A 24,987-nucleotide genomic window follows, 5' to 3' on the forward strand; every position below is an offset into this window, starting at 1 on the left:
GGAGGATTCGGCACAAATGGTGATTGTTTTTCAGAGCTTAAGATCCAACTGAAGGTCTGATTTGTAATCAAGTACCGATAGGCAGTAAATCGAGGGGACTGGGGAACAGGACACCTTCTGATTGTTGTACAAATAGGGCGCATATGGTCAGAGGTCCCCAAGGCCACCGCCTCCTTCGATGGCTCCCTGGGGGGACGGTGGGACTCAGCCCCTAGTATTCACGGCCACAGTGACTGCAGTGAGACAGCAAAGCCACAAAGGGAAGAGGCGCTCAGGGCAGAGTCTAGCGGGTGGGCACAAGCGTCCTCTCCCGGGGGGGTACCTGGACACGCGTGGCTCCCCTGGCAGTGGGTGAGGACAGCGCGCGTGGAATGTGGCCACCAAGGAAGCCCAGTAGGGATTCAGCACCCGGGGTTTCTACTGGGGGCTGGCCACGTAGGCAGCCCGTGCTTGGCACAAAACTCCCGAGCTCCCGGAAGCCAAAGCGGTGTTCCGACGAGGCCACTTTCAGCTGAGCTCTGAAGTGTAATCGTAGCCGCAAAAGGGAAGTTGCAGGTATGTTGGGAGATGGCGAGACTTAGGTGTTTAGAATTTCATGTTAAGTGTTGGATGAAAATGGAACTGGCCTGAGCTGCTCTTCTGTGCAAGTGCTGAATACTGGCAGGGAGTTGCTTTTGTGAGAACAGCGCTGAATATTAACTGCCGATAAAATATATTGCATTAGCAAAGTGTTTAATGTGATTTCCTCCGCCTTTGTAAATGCAGGACTGTCATCGGACAGAGTAACGAGCTGGTGTGCGGACGGAGGGGAAGCAGAGAGCGCTGCTCCAGGGGCCTGTTGGCGCAGAAGGTGGAGGCCGGGGTGCCGCGGGCTTCCCTGCGGAGGACGCCCCGGGGTGGGGGGGTGGGGCGGGGCTGGCCCGGCCAGACTTCTGCGAGCCTCTTCCACCCCGCTCCCCGCTCCCCTGTCTGTGCTGGAGTGGACGCACTCTTGGTGCCGGGTCTGGAGAATCGTGATTTCGGTGGACTTCCTTTCTTTGGGATTCAAGGAAAATATGGCTAAATGGGGTTTAAAACGCGGGTCTTGAGGCTTGGTCCTGGCCCACGACACCCTCCCGTGGCCCTGGGGCTAGAGGTTTAAGGGAAGGTTTTGCTGAATCTCAAGATTAAGCTTGGAGCCAGGCAAAGAGGAAAGAAAGACTGAGCACTTTTTTTTTTTTTTTAGAGTTTATTCAGTTTGACAGAGAAAAAAAGTGCGAGAGTGGTAGGGGCAGAGAGAGAGAGAGAGAGAGAGAGAGAGAGAGAGAGAGAGAGAGTCCCAAGCAGGCTCCGTGTTGTCAGCACAGAGCCTGATCCCGGGCTCAGTCCCAAGAACTGTGAGATCATGACCTGAGCCGAGGTCCAGAGTTGGCCGCTCAGCCGCCTGAGCCCCCCGCCCCGCGCCAGAGTCCAATTACTGACAGCTTGGGGTGGGGAGGTGGGAGACGACAGGGCACGGGAGACCCTTCCTGAGCTTCAAGAGGACGTGTCGTGTGGCTGTGGCGCCTGAGAGCCCCGGGCAGGGCCCTCGCGCGACGGCTGGAGTGGATGCTCCTGCCTGGACGGCACCCCTCAAGTCTCCGCTCTCGACTGTTCCAGACGGGGTGTGCGGCTGCAGGGCTGGTTGGGGCCACCTGGCCATTTCGCTTGTATTTGTCTCATTTTCCTTTAGAGGGGACACTGTGGGAAATTCTTTCCCTGAGGCAGACTTCAGGCTTCTGTCTCTCTGTCTGCCCGCCCACCCATTTCCTTTTGCCTTAACTACTTACCTAATAATTCATTCACTCATAATCAATCAGTCTTTCTACTATACGTTCTGCTTGCCCTCCCATTTGCTCACTAAGTGTCTCTCTGTGTGCTTCCTGTCCACCTGTCCACGTGTTCACTCGTGATCTCCTTGTCTGCACACCCGTTTACCTACCCACATACCTGCCTGCCCATTCGTGCATTCATGCGTTCATTCGAAGGTCTGTTGTGTGTGTGTACCTCGTAGCGGTCAGGAGGGCCCTCCTCTGATGAGACCCTATTCTGGAATTCTAGAGGGAGCTACTCAGATTCCACGTTCATTCATTCTCCAGTGAGGAAAAGACCTTATCGATGAAGTGAGTGAAAGGTGGCCGTAGATTCCGTATTAGCAGCCGAGTGTGGTTTGTGTGCACAGTGAGGGAGTGTGTGCACGGTCCTGGGGCTTTCTCCAACTCCCTACTGAGTGAAAACGGTGTGAAAACTTTATTACTGTGTGGCTGTTGACACGATCACATTTTAGTTATACGTGGAGGCAATTTTGGATCCCAAACTAGAGTTTTAATAATGTGTAAAAAATATTTTAATGGTTCTAATCTCATGTATCAATAGTGTTTTTTAAAAAAAAATTTAATGTTTATTTTTTAGAGAGAGAGAGAGAGCATGAGCAGGGGAGGGGCAGAGAGAGAGGGAGACATAGAAATCAAAGTGTTTTTTTTTTTTAATTTTTTTTTTTTTAACGTTTATTTACTTTTGAGACAGAGAGAGACAGAGCATGAACGGGGGAGGGTCAGAGAGAGGGAGACACAGAATCCGAAACAGGCTCCAGGCTCTGAGCTGTCAGCACAGAGCCCGACGCGGGGCTCAAACTCACGGACCGCGAGATCATGACCCAAGCCGAAGTCGGATGCTTAGCCGACTGAGCCACCCAGGTGCCCCTCAAAGTGTTTTTTAATTGCTGTGTATTTTAGTTTACTGGTTGATTATTATTTTTGTGACCTTTCCTGCTTTCTAATGGTTGAATCAGGATTCAAACTCATTATGCTTGACTTCAAAACCAGTGGTTTGCCCATCAGTTTCCTGAAGTTTCTTGTGGAGCGTGTGTGTGTGCACACATATGTATATCCATCCATACACACAACGTGCATTTATATACACACACACACACACGTATATAAAGTTAAATTTGTTTTGGCCTTGTTTACAGGAACTGGGGAACATTTTGTCCCCTGGCACCAGTCTCGGGGCGGGTCTGGGTCCCTCGGAGACGCGGCCCCGCGTGGGTGCTGCTTGCTGTGTGTCCGTGTGCCTCACGTCTGAGTGCCCCCCGTATTCATCCCTCAGTTAAAACCTCGTTCGCCGGAAGAAAACAGTTTTTTTTATAATGCTGCTTAAATAGGTCGGACTTAAAGCTAGGTGAGAGGGTTTGTCTAGGCTGTCTACCTGAATGTGGGATTGAGTCGTAGGGCGTGTGCGTTCCCCAGGTGGGTCCTGTTGCCAGAACTCTCTCCAGAGAGGAAGATCGCTGACGCGCCGCGTCCCGGAGTGTCCGAGGGCTCCCGTCTGAACACAACCTTGCGAACACTGTGTGTTCTTGGACTTGCGGCTGGTTTTCCCGTCCCATGATGTGGATTTCCCTGAGAAATAAGGAGGTCTCGCATTTCTTGGTGTGAGTGTGTGTTGGCCGTCTAAGTTTTTTCTGTTGGAAATCGTAGTTCTTTTTCGTATTTTCGTCTTGTTTCTTAGTATTTCTTCTCTCTTTTAACCCCAGAATTGATGCTAGTACTTTGCCTGGGTGGACATGTCCCCTAAACCTGCATTCAGGGTGTGTACATGTGTCTGTGTCCGTGTGTGTGTGTGTGTGTGTGAGAGAGAGAGAGAGAGAGAGAGAGAGAGAGAGAGAGAGAGAGAGATTGATTCACGGGTCGATGTGCTCGACCTCATCGTGTTTCCCTCCTGTGCCCTTTGTGTGACTGTAGACCCCTCTGGCCTGTTGAGCATCCCCCACCCCCTTGGCCTTATGTTGCCACCTCTGTCATGTATGCCAATTTCTCACACACCTGTGGGTATTTCTAGGGTTCATAATTTTCTTAAAAAAAATTTTTTTAATGTTTATTTAGGGGGAGGGGCAGAGAGAGAGGGAGACGCAGAATCCAAAACAGACTCCGGGCTCCGAGCTGTCAGCACAGAGCCCGACGCGGGGCTCGAACCCACAAACTGTGAGATCGTGGCCTGAGCCGAGGTCGGACGTTTAACCGACTGAGCCCCCCAGGAGCCCCTGATCTTCATAATTTTCTAAAACGCATAGGGTCTTGGAGTAGATGGGACACAAATGTGAAACCACCCCTCGTCACCCTGTTGGTAGCTGGGACGCGGTCGTCATGCTAACTAGCCTGGGACGGGCCTGCTCTGTGTGCAGAGTGCCCAGACGTGCAGCCCCGGGCCCGGGTAGCTCTTCTCCAGCATGGGGCCCGGGCCCTGGCCTTGCCAGCGATTCTCAAACTTCTGTCTCTGGCACACGCTTAGCATCCGCGCTGTGTGCTCTCGATGGCCGCGGAGGCTCCCGTGCTGTGACGTCATCATGCCCAGAGAGTGGTTCTCACGTGTCCTTTGTAAAGAGTCCCTGTCTCCAGCAGGTGCCCTGCCCCCCGTGCTCTAGGGGGGCACGCGGTGCTCCATGTGGAATCCAACGTGGGGCTCCCACGGCGTCGGGGGCTTCGGGAGGACAGACGAGAGCTGTCGCCGGGCTGTGCGGAGGTTTTCAGGAGTTAGTGGCACAGACGGCGGAGCGAAGGGCGTTCCAGGCAGCGGGGATGGTCAGCGGCGCCTGTGGGTGACAGATCGGGCAGGGCCACACCACGCTGGCTGGAGGCCACCGCGAGGGTTCCTCCGGAGACGTCCCCGTTCGGGGCACGGGTGGCGTTCGTGCGGAGACGGCTGAGGAGGCCGGGTTGGAGGGGGGCAGTTGCTGATGCGCTGCTGTCCTGGAGGAGGGACAGGCTGAGGCCTCCACAGGGGGATGAAGAAAGTGCAAAGTGGACGTCAGTTTGAGGGTCAACGCGCGGGACTTGGGGTGAAGCCTCCAGGTCTTGGAGCTGAGTGATCAGCAGTGCCTTTTGCTGGCGCAGGGGTGATGCACATAGGACGGATTTGGGGTGGGTGCGGGTAGGGGAGGATGACACAGAGACAGTGCAGAGGGCTGCAGGGCAGGAGGAGACACTGTGAGGGGGAGGTGGCCTCCCCCTCCCCTTGTCCCCTTTGTGCTCCTCCCTGCCCCTCCCCCTCTTTCACCTTCCCCACCCCCCTTCCCCTCCTCCTCCCCCTCTCCCCTTTCTGCTCCTCCCCCTCCTTCCCTGCCCCTCCCCCTTCTCCCTCCCCCTTCTCCCTCCCCCTTCTCCCTCCCCCTTCTCCTCTTCCACCTTCTCTTCCTCCTCCCCTCCTTCCTCCTCCCCTTCTCCTTCCCCACTCCTCCCCCTTCCCTTCCTCCAACCCTTCTCCGCTCCCCGCCTCCTGCTCCCCACCACGTATCTGTTCAGTTTTACTACTTTCATTATACAGTCAGCTCAGCAAAATGTAAAACATTTACTATTCCTGGTACGTGCAGCAAAAGCTCAATTATACAACATAATGATGTATAGACAGAAAACATGTCTGAATTCTGTTCCTGTGATGTATAACGTTCCCATTGTTGTCAGTAACCGTAGCTCATTAAAGTGAGCAAGCGTGTCTGTCGTCGTTAGTAAGGAGGGTTCGGTGGGCTTCATTTACTTGACTGCTAATGAAAAAGTGGTGAGGCTGCAGTGCCGGCTGCCCCGTGGGCCGCGTGGCCAGGCGATGGTGCGGGGAGGGAACAGGTGCCTGCCAGGAAGCCTCTGGGGAGAGGGCGGCAGGTGGTGGTCTCAGGGCTGCACTCCTGGGGGGTCCTTGTTGGCAGCTGTCACTGACAGGGCTGAGCCCGAGGTGGACCTTCCCGAGGGGGTCACCGGGCCAGTGACAGAACCGCCCGGAAGGAGCAGCCTGTATCCCTGATAAAGAGGAGGCCAGAGGGAGCACTGCTTCATCGACATGTTAGAATTCACTCCTGAAGGAAAACCCAGAAGGTTCTTGGACACAGGCTTGGTTTTGGACGGAAGGTGCCAGCATGCCAACGACCCAGGTTAGCAAGGAAGGCGGAAAACACTCCTGGTGTTGGGGTGCTGTGGCCCCTCTGCTCTTTCTGCTGAGGTCTGGCGTGGCACGGAAGTGTGCACAGTCTGGGCATCGTAACGGTCTGGAAACTGTCCCTTCGTGGACACGAGGATCAAACAACAGGGTATATTTTTGCTTGGGTTCTTGCGATCTGCCTCGTTTTCTCCAGGCCTTTCTTCCGAAAGGCTGTCATCCAGCCGGGAGGGTCGAAAGAACGGGGTGACGCACGGCTCCGTGTCCTCCGCTTAGATCCGGCCGTTCTTTCCAGTTTGCCGTGTTGGCTGTTTTCCCTCACATTGTTGTGTGTTTTGAGTCATTTGAAAGCAGACACACGATGACTCTTTCCTCCTGAACTCGGACCCCTTCTTCGCGTACATCCTCCCGCCCCACCCTGCCCCCGTGGTCACTCCTGTGCACTGTGCGGCGTCCTCTTTGTCGTCGGGTGCCTGCTCTGTGCCCACGTTCCTCCAGCCGCTTTGTGACCTGTTACAAGGGTTTATGGCTCCTTTATCTTTTTCGAATCAAGAACCTTTTTTCTTTAGAACAACGTTGACATTTTGCAGAAGGGTCCAGGCGTTGTGCTGGAGAATGTCTCACATTTAGGTTTTGCTGATTGTTTCTTCGTGGCGTCGTTTCACTTGTTTCTCTGTCTCCTGCGTTTCACGGGAGCCAGGCGTCTAACAGTGAACCACGGTTATGTTTGGGTCAAGCCTGTTGTCTGGTGGGATGCCAGGGTGCTGTTGATCACGTCCCATTGCATTAGTGAGTCCATTTTTAACTTAGTACACAATTCTCTATCATGTAAAAAGAGCACGGGTTGTTTATGAGAGTCTTAATTTTATTCTGTCATCACACTTAATCGATTGTCCAGCTATGAAACTCTAGGGTGGAAATCTGGTTTGCTCTCCTTTCACTTGAGATTTCTGAAGCCATTCTGATTCCTAGCTTTCTCTTTTTGACTGATTGTTTTTCTCTGAAGCCTGTGTCCTGTTATGATAGGAGTGCTTTTCTTTGAACTTTTAATTTAAACTGATTGGGGCGCCTGGGTGACTCAGTCGGTTGAGTGTCCGACTTTGGCTCAGGTCGTGATCTCACAGTTTGTGAGTTTGAGCCCCGCGTCGGGCTCTGTGCTGACAGCTCGGAGCCTGGAGCCCGCTTCGGATTCTGTGTCTCCCTTTCTCTCTGCCCCTCCCCCACCAACGCACACACACACTCTCTCTCTCTCTCAAAAATAAATAAACATTAATACAATTTTTTTAGGGGCGCCTGGGTGACTCAGTCGGTTGAGTGTCCGACTTTGGCTCAGGTCGTGATCTCACAGTTCGTGAGTTTGAGCCCCGCGTCGGGCTCTGTGCTGACAGCTCGGAGCCTGGAGCCCGCTTCGGATTCTGTGTCTCCCTTTCTCTCTGCCCCTCCCCCACCAACGCACACACACTCTCTCTCTCTCTCAAAAATAAATAAACATTAATACAATTTTTTTAGGGGCGCCTGGGTGACTCAGTCAGTTAAGTGTCCGACTTGGGCTCAGGTCACGATCTCACAGTTCGTGAGTTCGAGCCCTGCGTCGGGCTCTGTGCTGACGGCTCAGAGCCTGGAGCCTGCTTCACATTCTGTGTCTCCCTCTGTCTCTGCCCCTTCCCTGCTCATGCTGTGTCTATCTCTGTGTCAAAAAATAAACATTTAAAAAAAATTTTTTTTAAACTGATTTGAAAATCATTGTCAAAGATGTAATGCTGCAAAATGTGGGTGGAAGTTTTAAGGGCAAAACAGTGTATATTAGTGCATATGTGTATTTATAAAAAGAACTAAAAGCACCTCAAATCTCGCAGCTCAGAAACCTCACGACAGCACCCCAGGGCCAGGGATTGCCTGTGTACCCCACTCTTGCAGTGAAGCACACCCCCTCGGTGTGGTACGCAGCTCGCCTGGGCTCTGTCCCCCCGGGGAGCCCGTGCGTCTCCCCACCTCTGCTCCTGTGACCCCGTGCTGCCTGGCACGTCAGCTGGCCTGTGAATTGTCTGTCCAGACTCAACGTTGAGTGTCTCCATTCCTTTGAAGTCTCTGTTTCTGTCAGACAGGGCGAGGGCTAAGCCCTATCCTGTGGCATCCCCTGGACCCCTGACTACCTCTGATGCCCCAGATGTTTGAAGAGGACGTTTGAAATGAATATTTAGACTCCAGCCTCTCATGCCTTCCCTTTTGTGCTTGCGTTTAATACGCGATAGCATCTGTGCGCGGACGCTTCCGACGACGATTGCATCCAGGTGGTTCTCTGTGGTTTCACAGTGGGAAGCATCCTTGGAATGGCGGCAAGATTTCAGGGGGGCCCTGCGGTCTGTGTCGGCGGCTGCGAAGGAGATGAGGCGTCCGTCCCCACGCTCGTCTGTCCCCAGGGCTGGCTGTGCTAGGTGGATTTCCTGTCCCAGGACTTGAGGAGATCGTGGACTCTCTTCCCGGTGTTGACGGAGGGTCCTGCGTGGGCCGCGATTGCCGTCTGGCTTCTGAAACAGCCTCCCACTCCCTCTCTCTTTCCCGTGTTCACCCAGGGCCTTCCTCTTGTCAGCAGGGGCCCCAGGGCCCGGGCTTCAAAGGTGACCAGGTGAGGTGGACGCACCCACGGTCCACAGGGGCCACCCACGAATCAATGCTCGTGAGCCCGGTGCTGCGGTCTGAGTGGCCCGGTCGGTCGGCAGGGGGACGGCGAGGTGGCCTCCCCGGGGAAGGGACTGGCCTTCAGTGGCTCAGAGGCTTTGCTGTGATTCATGTTTGAAATGTTCCCTGAAAGATAACATTCCTTTTTGAAATTGGTTTTGCTTTATGTTTTTTTTTTATGTTTATTTATTTATTTAGAGAGAGAGTGTGTGTATGTGTGCATGTGTGCAAGCAGACACGTGCGTGCACAAGTGGGGTTGGGCCGGAGAAGGAGAGAGAGAGAGAGAAAGTCCCAAGCAGGCTCCAAGCTGTCAGTGCAGAGCCGAACTCAGGGCTGGAACCCACGCACTGTGAGATCATGACCTGAGCTGAGACCAAGAGTCGGACGCTCAACCGACTGAGCCCCCCAGGCGCCTTCCTTGCTTCTAAATAATAAATTTTGTTGGGATCATGAATGATTTTCATGACTCCTTCAGGACAGACCCTTAGGCTTGGCTGTCAGCAGAAAACCCACCGCATTTGCAGACACATTTTAGGTGAGGCTTTGCGTTGTTCCCATAGGCACCGAGGTGGTGAGACGTGGCCCTTCGGTGCTGGGGCGCGTTGCGTGTTTCTGCGACGGTTTCTGAGAGCAGAGCAGACAGAGGATGTTGGAGACAAAACATTTTAGGCGGAGTTGCAGGAGTGTCGAGGAGGAATGTAGACAGAGAACGGCAGGCTGTGGCAGACGCCTCACCGCTCAGGTCCCGGCGCCTGCTTTCGGGCAGCGGGTGGAGGGGTGGCGCCGTGCGTCCATGGTTTGCGGTCCTGGCCCGCGGGCCTGGCCGCACGCCGGGCTGGCCGTCAGCTGGCTGAGCACCGGCGGTCCCGAGGACGTTCGTGCCGCGCTTTACCAGCAGGACTTGGAGACAAGTTGCGATGTTGATAATTGTTACTTCATGTTTATGATTTTTTTTTTTAAGTTTATTTTGATTTTGAGAGAGAGAAAGAGAGGGAGCGAGCAGGGAAGGGACGGACAGAGGGAGAGAGAGAACCCCAAGCAGGCTCCATGCTGCCATCGTGGGACCCGACGCGGCGCTCAGATCCGTGAACCGTGATGAGATCGTGACCTGAGCCAAAATCGAGGCTTGGAGGCCACCCAGGCACCCCTCCGCTTAGATGCTGTCCACCGGTGGCCCTGCCCTTGTGTCATTTCTCACTTAGAATTCCTTTGAATCGTTGGGTCTTGGAGGAAGTTCCGACGTTGCTTTCTGAAGATGAGGTTAGCGAAGCCAGGGCTCCGCTCTGACACTGCAGATGCTACTTGGGATCCTGTCTCCTGCTTGTACACACTGTCTCTCCCCCTCTTAAATAAATACATAAACTTAAAAAAAAAAAAAAGATTATGGGGAACCACAGATAGCAGATGCCTACCACATTCTTTCCCTGTGGGAGTGTCTTTTTTTTTAAGTTTATTTATTAAAAAAATTTTTTTTAATGTTTATTTATTTATGAGAGAGACAGAGACAGAATGTGAGTGGGTTAGGGCCAGAGAGAGAGGGAGACACAGAATCCGAGGCAGGTTCCAGGCTCCGAGCTGTCAGCACAGAGCCCGACGCGGGGCTGGAGCCCACGAGCTGTGAGATCGTGACCTGAGCCGAAGTCGGACGCTCAACCGACTGAGCCCCCCGGGCGCCCCTATTTATTTATTTTGAGAGAGGGTGTGAGCAGAGGGGGAGGGAGAGAGAGAGAATCCCAAGCAGGCTCCACGCTCAGCACCGACGCAGGGCTCGGTCCCACAATCCTGGCATCTTGACCTGAGCCGAAACCAAGATCCTGACCCTCAAGCCACCCAGGTGCCCCTCCCCGTAGGCGTGACTCCATGTTATGCAGTGTCTGCGTGCAGGACCTTTGACTGACCTGTGCCGCTCTGGTACCCCTCAGCAGCACACGCTAGCCCCTGTTGACGTAGGTGTTTCTTTCCTTTTTGGTTCTTTCCTGCTGCGCCCAGGGCGGGCCTTCTTCTTTTATGGCAGCAGCTTCCTGGCTGACCTCCCTTTCTTCTCAAGTTAGCGTTGGCCATCGACGCGAGCGGCCTTCCTGGGAGCCCCGAGGAGCTGTGTTCCGCCCGACAGCTTTCACGGGGTTGCGACCCTCTCCCGGGCCCCTGTCGTCGAGGTGCACCCCGCCCTCCACGAGGAGCCGCAGGGCCCGTGAGCGGGATGGGAGTGGAAGAAAACGGCCCCACGCCGCGTCCTTGGATGTTGTGCCGGCCACCACGGGTGTGTCCTCAGCCAGGGTGGGGGCTCTGTGTAGTTTGCCTCGGGATTGTTTTTAGGAAGTGCCGGATAAGGAAGAGTGGGAGCAGAGTCCGTCCTGAACGAACGGCTCGCTCCCACGGTGATGCTGCTGCTTTTAGTTTACGTTGGGAGGAGAAGGGCCGTGACCCAGTGTCTGGTCAAACAAAAGAAATCTCTAAATCGCCTTGAAATCAATCCACTTATTAAAGGACAGCCTCATTCTCAAGAAAGAAATTTTAGCAGTGAGCTTTATCTTGTGTCCCAAACCGGGAAGGCGCGGAGACAAGATAGACAAGAGCCGTTGCTGCACTTACTTGGTGGGGCAGGTGTTCGTTGATTACGAGGCTGTGTTCGTTTTGGTTAGGATGCTGGGGGGGGGGGGGGACATTCACTTTGGAATGTCCCCTCTCTGTGAAGAGCTTTCATACTATTCTTACTTTCTACTTTCTAATCTTATGCTCTAATAAACTTTGCCTGCTGCTCAAAAAAAAAAAACAAAAAAACCCCCAAAAAACAACAAAAAAAGAATGCTCGAGACTGAGAACGTGGCTCTCCGTGAGCTCAGCGCCTGTCACCTGCCTCGCATTTCCCCTCGAGATCCCAGCACGCTCGTTGCCTTGGATACTAGTCTAAGCTTCAGCTGGCCGAGCAAGCTATTCTCTCTGTCTTCAGAATGTAATGAAAATTGCACGCACGCGCGCGCACACACACACACACACACACACAGAGTCCTTGACTATTGTATTAAATCATTGTTATAACTTTCCCCCTGCTTATAGAAATAATGTGTTTATGGAAAATTTGGAAATACACACACAGAAGGGCCAGGCACAGAGAAGAAAAGAGGAATCATCCACTTTGCACTCCTCGGAGATCAAAACGGCCTGTGACATCTTATGTTTCATTCTGTGTCCTTTGCGTCTGTGGATTCACACATTTCGAACAGTAATTATGGACATTGTTTTGTGCCTTCCTCTTTTTGCTCAAGTTATGTTTGGGTGCCTCCCATGCCACTTACTGGTCCTTGAAAATAGGTCTTTTTTTTTTTTTTAAACATTTATTCATTTTTGAGAGGCAGAGACAGAGCACGAGCAGGAGAGGGACAGAGAGAGAGGGAGACACGGAATCCAAAGCCAGCTCCAGGCTCTGAGTTGTCAGCACAGAGCCCGACGCGGGGCTCGAACCCACAAAATGAGAGATCATGACCTGAGCTGAAGTCGGATGCTTAACCGACTGAGCCACCCAGGTGCCCTGAAAATACGTCTTTTTTAATAGCTTTATTGAGATATAATTCACACACTACAAAGTTTACCCTCTTACCCACGGAGTCTGATGTGGGAGACAAAGAAAGGCAAAAGAAAAAACGACATTTCCTCACAACTCACACCCCATTGACAAGTCCATGAGCCGGGCAGAGTGACCTCCCTCCAGGAGCTCAGCTGCCTTCATGTTAGTATTTGCTCAGGGCAAAAGGCAGTTTTAGCTTAACATTAGCCTGACCCTCCCCAAGATCCTATAAGTCTCCTTTAACATAAAAATTCCTTTCGAGACTTCCTTTATCTCCACCCCCAGGATATATGTTGGCAATCATCCTCCGAGCATATGGCCCCCTGACATACATCTACAGCGTCTCATGCTGAGGTTTCACCAAACAGTAATAAATGACCTTTTCCTAACAGCAGCTAGCCCCTCAAGGTCCTGGGAACCTTGCTTCCAAAATACCTTAGAGACCGTCCCTAACCCTCTCCCAGCCTGAAGTTGTATAATCGGTCACTCCTCACAGCCCCGCCGCAGCCTTTTCTGCCCACAGGTCCTGTCCCCATGCTTTCGTAAAACCACCATTTTGCACCGAATTCTCTAGAAATTTTTGTTAGCCGTTGGCTCCGAACCCCAACGTTTCCCACTAACGGGGCCGTGCAACCTGAAAATACGTTTTTAAAGGCATTGTCCTGTTCCACCGTGTAACAGATGGCATCCTTTAACACGTGCCTTTCAATTATGCCCTTCAAGCCAGACCCGTGGGCTTCAATAGACTTAAGTTTGGCATACTTAGACTTTACACTGTTGAATTACTTGGAGTTAATGTGTAAGCGTATGTGTCTTCACGGTAAATCTCGGTGACAAAGTGTTTTTGTTTTCACTTCTTAGATAAGGAGACTGGGTAGTTAATTGGATTTTCTTTTTAAAATTTCACCCCGGGCAGGGTTGCAAGAAAGGCCTGGAAGTCCTTGTCGCTCCCTTGGCTCCCTCGTGCCTCAAGTTGGCTTCCCAGACTAGGTCGGGGTGTGTCGCCCATAGACCCACACGCAGGTGTCCCCGGTGGCCGAGGTGGTACCAGGAAGCCCACTTGTTCACGAAGGAGTCACGTAAACATCTCTAGTTTGTTTAAAGCCGTTAAGATCTCTGCAGCAAATCTATGTTGTGTGCAGATCTCTTTTATCTGATTTGTAGAGGCCTGTGATGTGGGGAGGCTGCTTGCTCCCAGAACCCTGGGTGGGCGGTCTGCAGGGGTGGGAGGGGCCGGGAGGGAGAGCTCTGGCGCTCGAGGTCCGGTCCGCAGCGGTGGGGGCTGGGGGGGGTGCTGTGGGGGGGTACGGACACGACTTTCTGATGTTCCCTGTCGGAAAGCTACCGGCTGTCTCTTCCCCCTTGCATTAGCCTGCTCTGTAGTGGTGGACGCAGACTTTAAAAGCAGGGAGACTCGGACAGAATTTAGCCTCCCACGAGAGAGCTGAAGCCTAAATTAGGCTCCTGGAGGAGGGCAGCGAGCGGACTCTTGAGTTCAGGAGCCGCCCTGGCTCGGGTTCCTGCTGAAACAGGAGGATGCAGCCGGGGGCCCCCAGGTTCCTGGTTGCTGCTGGGCGGGGGGGGTGGGGGGTGTCTCGTGCTGTATTGCAGGTTTGGGCTGCGGAAAGTCCATTTGATGTGCTTCCTGCCAGGTTGGCCCTTCCTTCTTTCTAGCGGTCTTCCAGACGGGAGTTAGGAGGCAAACCTGTTTTCCTTTTTTTTCAACAACTCGACACCCCCCACCCCCCAGCCCCGCGGTGTATCTGCTCTGTTTGCTGTTACGTTCCAGTTTCTGACTGACTTCCTTTATAAATTATGAATTTGCGCGGCTTCAGCTCTGCTCAGAGTTTTCCTTGATGCTCTGAAGCTTAAGGAGCACTGCTGGGGATTGGGTGGCTTTGCCTCAGACGAGCAGGGGATAGTGAATGTTGTGGCAAACCCCAGTCTTGCTTCCTGTTTGTTTTCCATTGGGCCCGGTTGTGGGGGGGTGGGGACCAGTGAGTCACAGCTGTCAGTATGGGGAGCGGAAAGCAGGATTGGCCCGTGGAGCATGACGTGCTTTCTTCATTCTGCAGAACAGCTTGGGTGTCCTTGCACGTGAGCCCGCGAACCCACGTTCGGGTTCGATTGTGCCGCTCCATCCACCGTATCTTTTAAGTTGCGCGTGGTTTATCGAGTTAGTTCAGTAGGAGGAAGCGAATAAAGGAACCCGTGTGACTTTGTTTTGAGTTCTTCGGGTAGTGGCAGGCAGTGATGTGTTTTTAATCGGTGAGGTGGCAGGCCCTTGGGTGTGCCGGGGGCCTTCAAGCAGGGGTGGCGTCGGGGTCCACGGCCGCTTATCGGAGCTTCTGAATCCAGCAGGCTCTGAGCACAAAGGTTTTCACAGCTCATCTTGTGGCAAAGCGGATGTGACCTAGTGTGAGGTTGTCGATGGTCTTTGTTGCACAGATAGTGGATATTTGGGCATTTCACTGCGGAAATTTTAATGGTTTGGATACTGAATGTTGCTCTAGACCCTTCTGGGTGTGCTACACGAGATGTGAGCTGGGTACCGTATTATTCTTTTGTAAGTCTGAGAAGTTTTGAAGTTCCAGACAAACCTGGCACCAGAGGACTGCACGGGCACTGCCCAGGCTTTACAGGTGGTGCCGGGTACCACCCCCCATCGCCGGGGAGTCCCCAGCCTCTCCCACCTGACTTCCAGGGTGTGCTCGAGGCCCTCGGGCCGGGCCCCGAATCATACGGCAGCTTGCTCCGTGCCTGTGGGGGTGCTTCTGTCTGGCTGGAGAGCTTCGTCCTGGAGTCCAGCTTGAGGATTGGAGAAGTCCTCGGGCCTACGAGCTCGTCCGTACCCACCTCTCACTGTAAGGGTGAGGATGTTGCTCAGGACAGATTGGAATGAACAGCGGTCACACACTTTCAACGATCACTTAATGTTTTACAGCTTCTCAGAAGGATAACTTTTCAAATTCAGAATTAGCCTCCGGGGATAGAACTGTCATCTTCAGTTATGTTGCATTGGAGAAGAAATGTTTCAGAGTTCAACATGGTTATTTTATATACTGTTATGCAAGTTTTGGCACATTAAATGTAATAGCCCTTACGTTCTCTTAATGCTGTAACTGTATTATTAAAAAACATCAATCTGGAACTTTTGGAATGGGAAATGGAAATAAAATACCTAAAAGGCACTTTGGGGTATAGCTAAGAACTTAGAACTTAACCACATTTGGAATCAGGCGAACACTATTAAGATTTGCAGGGGAGCAGAAGACACATTTGATTGCCTTAAGGATACTTACTGCTGATGTCTTGTGCCCACTTGTGGAATTACATCGGTTAGGTCAAAAACGTTTTTCTAATTCGTGTCAATATATTTTGGGGACCTTTCTTTCTTATTTTCTTAAAAAGGCATAACTCAGGATGTAGGGTTGGGTGTGCAAGGACAAATCATGTTCTTTCTTTCTGTGTCTTCATTAATTTCACACCGTCACCTGTAAAGCGACCTCACGGAAGTTGTCGCTTGAAATGACGTTGGGTCACTAATGAAGCCTGTCCTTGGTGGCAGGCATGGGGACGTGGGGGCCCTTTTAGTGTCTCGTGGGACTGAAAGGTGACCATTGATTGGGCTTACGCTAGTGTTTCTGCATAAGCACTTGGAGAGCTTCAGACATAATAATTTTATAATTAAGTCCAATTATTTTACCGAGAATTGTGTCTTGAAACTCATTAAATGCAGGTGTAGAGGTTGAGGGGATGTGATGTGTCCCGAGGGTCAGCTGGAGGAAGAGGTGGGCTGCGACCGGGGATGTTTGGGTGCCGCGTGAATCCCCTGCCTCATCCTGCACTCCCTTCCTGACCCCCAGGGAGATCCAGCGGGAAGACCGGTGGGGACAGGAGCACCCAGCGCAGGGCCCTTTAGGAGAGGATCAGGGCGGCCGGAGAGCTCAGGCTACTGGACGCGGCCTGTTAGGGGGTGAGCGTGAGTAAGTGGTGGCAGCTCTCGCTCAGAAATGGTCAGAAGTGTCCGAGCCTGAGGCCTGCCCGGAGTCCCTGCCGTGTGAGGGAGGTGTGCGGGCTCACATGTCCCGAGAGGGGCTCTCCCCTGCCCTCCTGGGGCGTGAGGCCAGGGGCGGGGGGAAGGCTGCAGGCCCGCTGCCAGGGGTGCCCACCCGGGGCTGGCTGTCCCTTAAAGCAGCCCAGGGAGTGTCGTTCCCTCAGCTGGGCTTCGTGAAAGGGACTAACGGTTGAGGAGTGTGTGTCCTTTGCAGACTGAGGACAGAATAAGACTGTGGGGACCAGCTGGGCTGCCACAGTGGGGCAGACAGTCTTTCTGAAAGTTAGAGGGACCCGATCCGTGGAGGTAGATGGTTTTCTGCGAGGAGGCTTCCCTCCCGCCGGGCCCGGGGCTGACTGAGCGAAGCAGCTGGGAACTCGCTGCAGGGTGTGAGTCCCCACCTTGCCGGGCCCTGGGAGCACGGGGGAGCCCCTGGGTTTAAAGATACTGTGGGGCGGCCGTTAGTGTGAGTCACCGTGGCCGCAGGAAGGCCACAGTGATGTCTCCGTGGAACTTCTGGTTCTAAGCGGCTTGTCCTCAAAGGCTGAGTTTGCTAGAAGATAATTGATCAACTGCATGGGATTGTTGAAGCTGATCACTTAAGTATTGGAAAATGACTAACAAAAACAATATTGTTACTGTCTGATTGATTTTCTGCCCTTTCTCCTGACAACAGACAAAGGGACCTTTTTTTTTTTTTTTTTTTTTTTTTTTTTAAGGTTCATAACAAGAAGATTCTCTGGCCTGTGTCTCCAGGAAGACACTGCTCTCTTCAGTATGTCTCTCTCTGGAGGCAGGGGTACAGTCCCTTTAAAAAGTGATTTGTCGGGGCACCTGGGTGGCTCAGTCGGCTAAGTGGCCGACTTCAGCTCAGGTCATGATCTCGCGGTCTGTGAGTTCAAGCCCCTCGTCGGGCTCTGTGCTGACAGCTCGGAGCCTGGAGCCTGCTTCCGATTCTGTGTCTCCCTCTCTCTCTGACCCTCCCCCATTCATGCTCTGTCTCTCTCTGTCTCAAAAATAAATAAATGTTTAAAAAAAAATTTAAAAAAAGAAAGTGATTTGTCATTAATAAGTACTTTTTTTTTAAGACTAAATACTACCCCCCCCCCCCCACACTTTAAATTCTGTTTGAACACAGGGATCTTCTCTTGATGCAATAAATAAAGATCCTATGGGTTTCCTCGCTACCCGAGAATAGTGCGCCCCCACGAAACCTTTTCTAAGCCGAAATGGTGCGAAGCGGGGAAGCAGTTACCACCGATTCCTGTGGAAAACAACTTTGGGCATTCCCAGCCCCCCGCAGCCCCCCCCCCCCCCGGTGACCCCTCTTAGGCTTCTCTGCCACCTTAGGGACACGTGCTGCTAACGATGCAGACTGAATGGGGGAGAAGCCCAGACACGCACAGACACAGCTCCCAGCTCCGGCCGGCCGCCCCGAGATGCCGTGTGTCTCTCCCGCCGCCGCCCGGCCTGCTGCAGGTCCGACTCCAGACTCACTTGCGCTTCCCGCTTTTTTCGTAAAAGGCAGAAGTCCTCTTTGGATTTTTTGGGTTGTGGAAACAGGTGCCTTACTGCTTCTGCAGGGAGGCCTTTGGTAACGGCGACGTCCCGTCGCCCAGAAGCAGGTGACACGTGTTCCACGTGAGTTGCCGCCTTGGTCTTCATGATAAACCATTCGTGCGTCGTGTTAAAACCAGCGTGACGGTCACCACTGCCATGATCCGTGGTCGCTGGCAGTTCTGTTTTGGAGGTTGTGGGCAGTGCCCGAGACCCGAAACAGGAGAAGAGGAACAGTCCGTTGGAAAGGACGAGACAGACTCGTCATTCGTAGACGGCGTATTTGTAAACCTACAATGCGGGTCAAGGATCACCAAGAGGCAGTTACATTTAATTAGGAATTTAATAATGTGATGAGGGAAGGTGTCCACAGCCACCACGAGACCACAATGGGGAAAATACACGGATAGAAGCACGTGCCCCCCAAACATCCATGACATGTCTAGGAAAAATCCTGAAAGAAATGTGCAAGACTGATTGGTGAAGAAAACTAAAAAAGAAAAAAAAAAAAAAACAGTACTGAGAAACATTAAAAAGAGATTCAATTAAATGGAGAAACACACACTCTGTTCCTGTATAGAAAAATGGACCCTTGGGGAGGTTGCCACTTCTTGCCAAATTTAATTTATATGTTTAACATGATTTTTTTTTTGGCATTTTGTTTTTATGAAAAAATTTTAAAATATCTATTTAATTTTGAGAGAGACAGAGTGTGAGGGGGGCAGGGGCAGAGAGAAAGGCAGACAGAATCCGAAGCAGGCTCCAGGCTCCAGGCTCCGAGCTGTCAGCACAGAGCCCGACGCGGGGCTCAAACTCACAAACCGCGAGATCGTGACCTGAGCCGAGAAGTTGGACGCTTAACCGACTGAGCCACCCTGGTACCCCTGGCATCTTGAATCAATGTTTGTTCATTTAACATTATAAGAATTTAAGAGCCATTCTGTTAGGAGAATATGATGGTGTGCTGAAACATTCCCTTATTTGCTTAAAATTTAGGTCATACCCACCACGTGTTCTCCGTGATAAGAAATGCTGTGAAGAAGATCTTTACACGTAGAGATTTCCCCTTTATTTTCCTTTTTTGTATTTTCTATGACAAATTCTCATGTGGAGTTATTGGACCAAAGAAGACAATTTAAAATACTCAATGTTACCAATATGCAGTTTAATGCAACTTTAATCAAAGTATCTGTGGGATGAAAAAATGGAATAACTGATTAATTTGGGGGGAAAAGCGATGAATATAGATGTAACAACTAAGTAAAAGTTTAAAAAAAATTGTGAGGAAGGAAACCTAGCCCCCCCAAGTATTGTAAAGTGCTGCAAAGATAAATTATTTAAATCCGTGTAGTAGAAGTATTGATTGATGGGATAAGGGAATAAACTCAGTTAGCTAGCCTGCAGTAGGGTTTGGTCTGTCTGGAAATTTATATATGCTAAGGGAATCATACAAACCCGTGAGTCTGGGAGACATTCCTGTTATTTATTTATTTATTATTTTAAAGATGTTTATTTATTAAAAAAACCTTTTTTTACATTTATTTATTTTTGAGAGACAGAGAGAGACAGAGCGTGAGCAGGGGAGGGGCAGAGAGAGAGGGAGACACAGAATCCGAAGCAGGCTCCAGGCTCCAAGCCGTCAGCACAGAGCCCGACGCGGGGCTTGAACCCACGAACCGTGAGATCATGACCTGAGCGGAAGTCAGATGCTTAACTGACCGAGCCGTCCAGGTGTCCCAAAATGTTTATTTGTTTTTGAGAGAGGGAGAGAGTGTGAGTTGGGGAGGGGCAGAGAGAGGGGGACAGAGGATCCGCAGTGGGCTCTGTGCTGACCGGCTGACAGCCCGACGCGGGGCTCGAACCCATGAACTGTGAGATCATGACCTGCGCCTAAGTCAGACACTTAACCGACAGAGCCACCCGGGCGCTCCTGGGGGACATTATTTAACAGGGAGAGTTGGTATGATTGGCTAGTGTTTTGAGAAGAAAATTAATCCTCGTCTTGTATCATATACCACAGTAACGTCCAGATGGCTTGAAGGGTTAAATGTAAAACACAGTAAAACACTGGAAGAAATCCATGTAGGCCCTCACTGAGCAGGGAGTTCCTGAGCCCCAGGTCTGGGCCAGGTGCGGGCACACACGTGGGTCCACTCTCCTCTTGGGTTGGGGAGCCTCGTCAGAGAGCTCTGCCAGCAGGAAACGCCGTGCATGGTGGTGCTGCCCTGCTGGGATGTGGGGGCAAACCTCCCCGAGAAATGGCCACTGTGGGCGCTGAGACCGCAAGGGAGAGTCAGAGTTGGTGGAGCGGGAAGGGCCGCCTTCCAGGCCGGGGAAGCTGTGGCTGGGAGCGGGGCTGGTGGAGAAGCAGGTGCAGGAGGCACTTAGGAGGCAGGACGAGTCGAGGGTGGGCTCTGGTGCTCAGCACTGGGGGTCAAGGCTGGTGACCCCACTTGGAGCCCTCTCACCTCTTTGAAACGATACCCCACCGCCCCTGCTGGGATTTGTGTTTCCTGATGGATCCTCACCACCTACAAATAGCGATCGGCACCTAGTACGTGCTCAGTAAATGTTTGAAGGGCAAGTTCCGGGTTTCTGGCTTGAGCAGCTGGGTGGGTGAGGTGTTTCCAATACTGGGCTGCTGGAGAAGGAGCAGGTGTGCAGGAAGCTGTATCAGAGGATAGACCCAAGGTTTTGCATGTCAAGAAGCAGAGTATGAATCAGAGGGCAAACGCCAGACTAGAGAAGTATTTGCAACAAGTAATGTGGGTGCGGTCTTTAATATGGAAAGAGCACATGAAATCAATCAGAAACGGTTGCCTAATGAGGGTATAGTAGCATAAACGTGAGTAGAAAATCTACAAAAGATAAAAGATACAAATAATGAATACACCTTTGAAATAGTGTTACAAATACTGAAAGAATGCCCACTGAGTCAGTGTGATGATTTTTCTCTCATCAAATGATTAATGATTTCAAGTAATGGGAATAGTGTAACCTGGTCGCAGCATAAATTTGTGCAGAGTTTTGGAACGGATTTTGGCAGAATGTATCAAATGCCTTAATACTTTTTAGTGAACTAATTCTGTTTCTGGAAATGTAGCATAAGGAGGGAGGCCTGTGGAAGCCTCTCCCGCTGCAACCCGCCCCCCCTCCCCCCCCCCCCCCAAGTGCCCACTTTACTCTGAAGCTTCTGGAAGAAGGCAGTTACTCCTGCAGCACCCCCGGGGGCAGCATAGGTCATAGGTGAATGGAAAGATGGCTGGAGAGGCCAGTGGTGGGGACAGGGCTTCATGTGTTCTGGGAACATTTCTGAAGCCTGGAAAAGTGCATGACGGGGATTCATTTTGAAATATTTGTTGTTTCTATTGTGTTTCTAGATGAAGACAGTCAGTGTTGCCTTAGTTTTGTGCCTGAATGTCGGTGTGGACCCTCCAGACGTGGTGAAGACCACCCCTTGTGCTCGTTTAGAATGCTGGATCGGTAAGTGTGCCCCTCACCCTCCTTCCTGGCCCGCGGGTAAGGTCCCTGTAGGGGCTCTGGGCTGGGCTGGGCTGGCCTTGCCTTCCACCGGTCAGGTCCCTGGAAGGCTGGCACTGGTTTGTGTGAATCTGAGGGTTTCATTTCATTTCTTTCTTTTAAAACAAAAAAAATTTTTAATGTTTATTTATCTTTGAGAGAGAGAGAGAGAGACAGAGCGCGAGCAGGGGAGGAGCAGAGAGCGAGGGAGACATGGAATCTGAAGCAGGCTCCAGGCTCTGAGCTGTCAGCACAGAGCTTAACTGACTGAGCCCCCCAGGCGCCCTTGAATTTGCCCGTATCTGGCACATGATAGTGGCTACGTACACTTTTAAAAGAATGGAGTGACTGTGATCTGTGTGCAGATCTAGGCGAGGACGGAAGGCGTGGCCAGAGCCGCGTGGCTCAGTGTGGAAGGGAGATGGGAGCCCCGCGGCCTTCACGCACTCTCCTCGTGGGCAGAGAACAGTAGGCTCTCACTATTCCGCATACTCCTTCTTGGTTTGCTGAGTTTCTGTCAACAGTCACTGCTGAGTCTTACAAAATGCTTTCCTGACATCTTTTGAGATAATCACCAGGCTCTTCTTTTTTTGGTTTGTTGATACGGTGAGTTGCGTTGATGGAATTTTGGTTGTTGAGCCAACCTTGAATTCCTGGAGTAAACCCCACTTGTGTTATCTTTTTTATATATTGGTGGATTCGATTGCTGCTGTTTTGTTGAGGAATTTTGCGTCTGTGTTCATGAGTGATACTGGTTCCTGGTTTTCTTTTCTTGCAACACACTTGCACGGTTTTGGTAGCAGGATGATGCCGGTGCCATAAATGCGTTGAGAAATAGTCCCGTCTTTCCTGTTTTACGGAAGAGCTGGTCGTGAATTGGGTATTATTTCTTCTCTAAATTTTGGCATAACTTAACAGTGAAGTGTGGGTTTTTCTTTGTTTCCACTTTGAGTGTTTGGCTTTCTCTCTTTGGTAAGATTGGGGGCAGCACCCCCCTCCCCCAGCTTTCTCCATCCCTCAGCAAAAGCAGAAATTGTCTTCATCTACTTTAAATAACAGAAATTACAAATGACAGGTTTGCTCTGCTACTTGAAAGCTGGCTTTGTGCCGCTTGGATTTGACAAAAGGTCTCTCGGTGCCTGTTTTTGCTAATGGAAAGGCCCGCCCCCCCCCCCCCCCCCCCCCCCTTGGCTGATGAGAGGTGTCCTACCTTCCGGTAGCCCGGGAGATCTAGATTCTATTCTGAACTGAAAAAGGAGTTGTTTTTCCCACTTTACTTGCCTGTCTCACTGTCTTTGTCTCAGAGCCTCCCCGCGTGCGGCCCAGGCCTCTCGTCCCCCGCGCTCAGGGACAGAGTTGCGGTTTCCGTAGCTGATTTCCCTAGAGGCCTTCTTGGCTCTCTGCCACGTCCTGGTGCTTGTGCCGCTGAAATTGACTTCTTATCAGCCACCGCTGACTGTTTCCTTCACTTACCCCTTCTCAGAGTGGGATTTCGCCGGTTGTGTTCTATTTTCTCCCTCTTTAACTGCTCTTACGTTAGGTTTTTAAAGCAAAGCTTCTCAACCTGGATCCCACCGTGAGCTCCCAGGGATGCTGGACTCCCTGGGACTGTGTGGGTGATGGTGTCTGAGTATAGAAATGCACCTTCCAGGAGAGGATCCTTGGCTTTCATTAGATTCCCTGGGGAAGCTCCCCCCACCCAAAGAAAGAAACCAAAAGAGCCCCTCCTTCCTACCTCACACAGTCTCTTTGATGGGTGTTTATGAGACAATGTCAGTGGAAAAGAAAATAATTCCTTACTTCCTTCTTGCCATGAAAAGTCCAACAAATAAATAGATGTTTTATATTGAGCTTTTAAAATTTTTCTGCAATTCAGGAAATGTAATCTACTCTGTACTAATTTCAGTGGATTTTGAGTTCAGAAGGGCATTTGCCGTTTTTTATTATTATTATTATTTTTATTTATTATTGTTATTTTTAAAAGTTTAAATCCACGTTAGTTAACATACAGTGTAATAACGATTTCAGGAATAGAACCTGGTGATTTGGCACTTACATATAACACCCATTGCTCCTCCCAAGGGCACTTGTTTGCCTTTTCTAAGCTAAAAACTTTGCCTTGACCTTTATTAAAACTTGGGTAGGGTTGGCCCTTCTGATGGTGATTTTATCAATATGGCCTAAGAGAAAGCAGAATCCTGGAGATTTGATTCAGCAAACTTGCAGGGGCACGAGCAGTGTGTGTTAAGATTTTATTTTGGGGGAAAGAAAGGAGAAAAAAGTCCGAAAGTTGCAAGCACACAGAACTAGAAGGCTTTTTTTGTGCTTCACACGAGAGTGAGCTGTTGACCTGCTGACCACTGCCTGGGAGTTTCAGTGCACAGTTCCCAGGAGCGTGACCCAGCGCGGCCGTCGCCATCGGGATGGACGTGGGCACTCTGCTGCCTTGTCGGCCTCGACTGTGTGTGGGTCTCCACCTGTCTCGGATGCCGTTTGTGGCACAAGGGCCTGACTCCGCATCGTGCGTGGCCGTTAATTTAATCTCATCCAAACCGGACCAGGTCCCCAGTCTTCGCTCAGCACTCGTGACCTGACGCCCAGAGGATCCCGGGCTGTGTTTAGGACACCGTCCCCGTGTTTCCTCAGGACCGAGTTTTGGTAGTGCCTCTTCGGGAGTGTCGCGGAAGAGATGTGCCTTCCTCCCACGGCATCTGTCAGGTGGCACGTGATTTTGACGTGTCCCGTTACCGCTTACGACTCGCTTATGGCGCGACGGGGTGGGTGCCTTGGGAACTCGAGGCTGCGAGCGCCCCCTCTCCGCTGTGTCAGTAATGACAGTTCTGGGGGGAGGCGCGCTGGCTGAGTGCGTGCTCCTCATCAGACCGCGTCTTCGGTGTGAACCCAGTGGGTCACGGTCCAGTGTCACCGTTGACTGTGTTGATGCTCTGCTTGTTTCCGGGTTAGCCAGCCGGCCGTGTTCCCACCGGCTGACGTGGCCCTCGTCGGGCGCCACTGTTGAGCGCCTCCTTACTTCCGGCTTGTTCTTTCGGCCCTTCCCCCGATGGGCCACACTCCTGCGAGCCCAGGTGCTGTCGGCGGCATCCGGATTTAGAAACGGAGACCCCGGGGCCGGTGTTGTCATGAGAAGCAGTGTCTTGCCACCCGTCTCCCCCTGCCGGAGCAGGGGACACACGCGTGTGCACAGGTGTGCTTCCTGTGTACACGTTCACATCTGTATTTCCGTGCTGTCTGCACACGTTAAGAACCATGCCTTGTGCCTCGTTTCCAACCCAGTGGGATTTTCCGTATTCGTGATTCCCTCCTCCAACAGCCTTGATGTATTTTCTCGGTGTCTCTTACCCTGTGTGACCCAGCGTCTCGTCTCTGCTGTCTGCCCCTCCCCACACGGGTGTCTGCTCCTCCCTGCCAGGTCCCCAGCCCTCCCCGGGAACACTGTCTTCCCTTCGCCTGTGCGGCCTCCGAGCCCCCGACGGGACGGGCAGCTCCCCGGGAGCCCCCACCCCGGAGGGCTGCCAGCCTTGCCCAGCCCCAGCCAGTGGCCCCAGGCTGGCTCGTGCAGGCATTTGCCGGTGTCAGGTGTGACGATAGCGGCAGCCGGGACCGAGAGTTGGGGCCCAGCCTTGGAGGTGCGTGAAAGGCCAGTGC

At 52.0% G+C, this 24,987-nt stretch overlaps 1 protein-coding gene across 1 annotated transcript in view; it reads left to right on the forward strand.

The window, feature by feature from the left end:
• The window catches only part of RPTOR (regulatory associated protein of MTOR complex 1), a 331,489-nt gene that overhangs the window by 51,466 nt on the left and 255,036 nt on the right, over positions 1-24,987 (forward strand). Inside the window, exon 2 of the mRNA XM_042965566.1 lies at positions 21,183-21,285. Within this exon, the coding sequence (XP_042821500.1) occupies positions 21,183-21,285 (103 nt within the window). The remainder of the gene's footprint in view (positions 1-21,182; positions 21,286-24,987) is intronic.

This window comes from Panthera tigris, chromosome E1 (genome assembly GCF_018350195.1).
Source record: "Panthera tigris isolate Pti1 chromosome E1, P.tigris_Pti1_mat1.1, whole genome shotgun sequence".
Classification (NCBI taxonomy): Eukaryota; Metazoa; Chordata; class Mammalia; order Carnivora; family Felidae; genus Panthera; species Panthera tigris.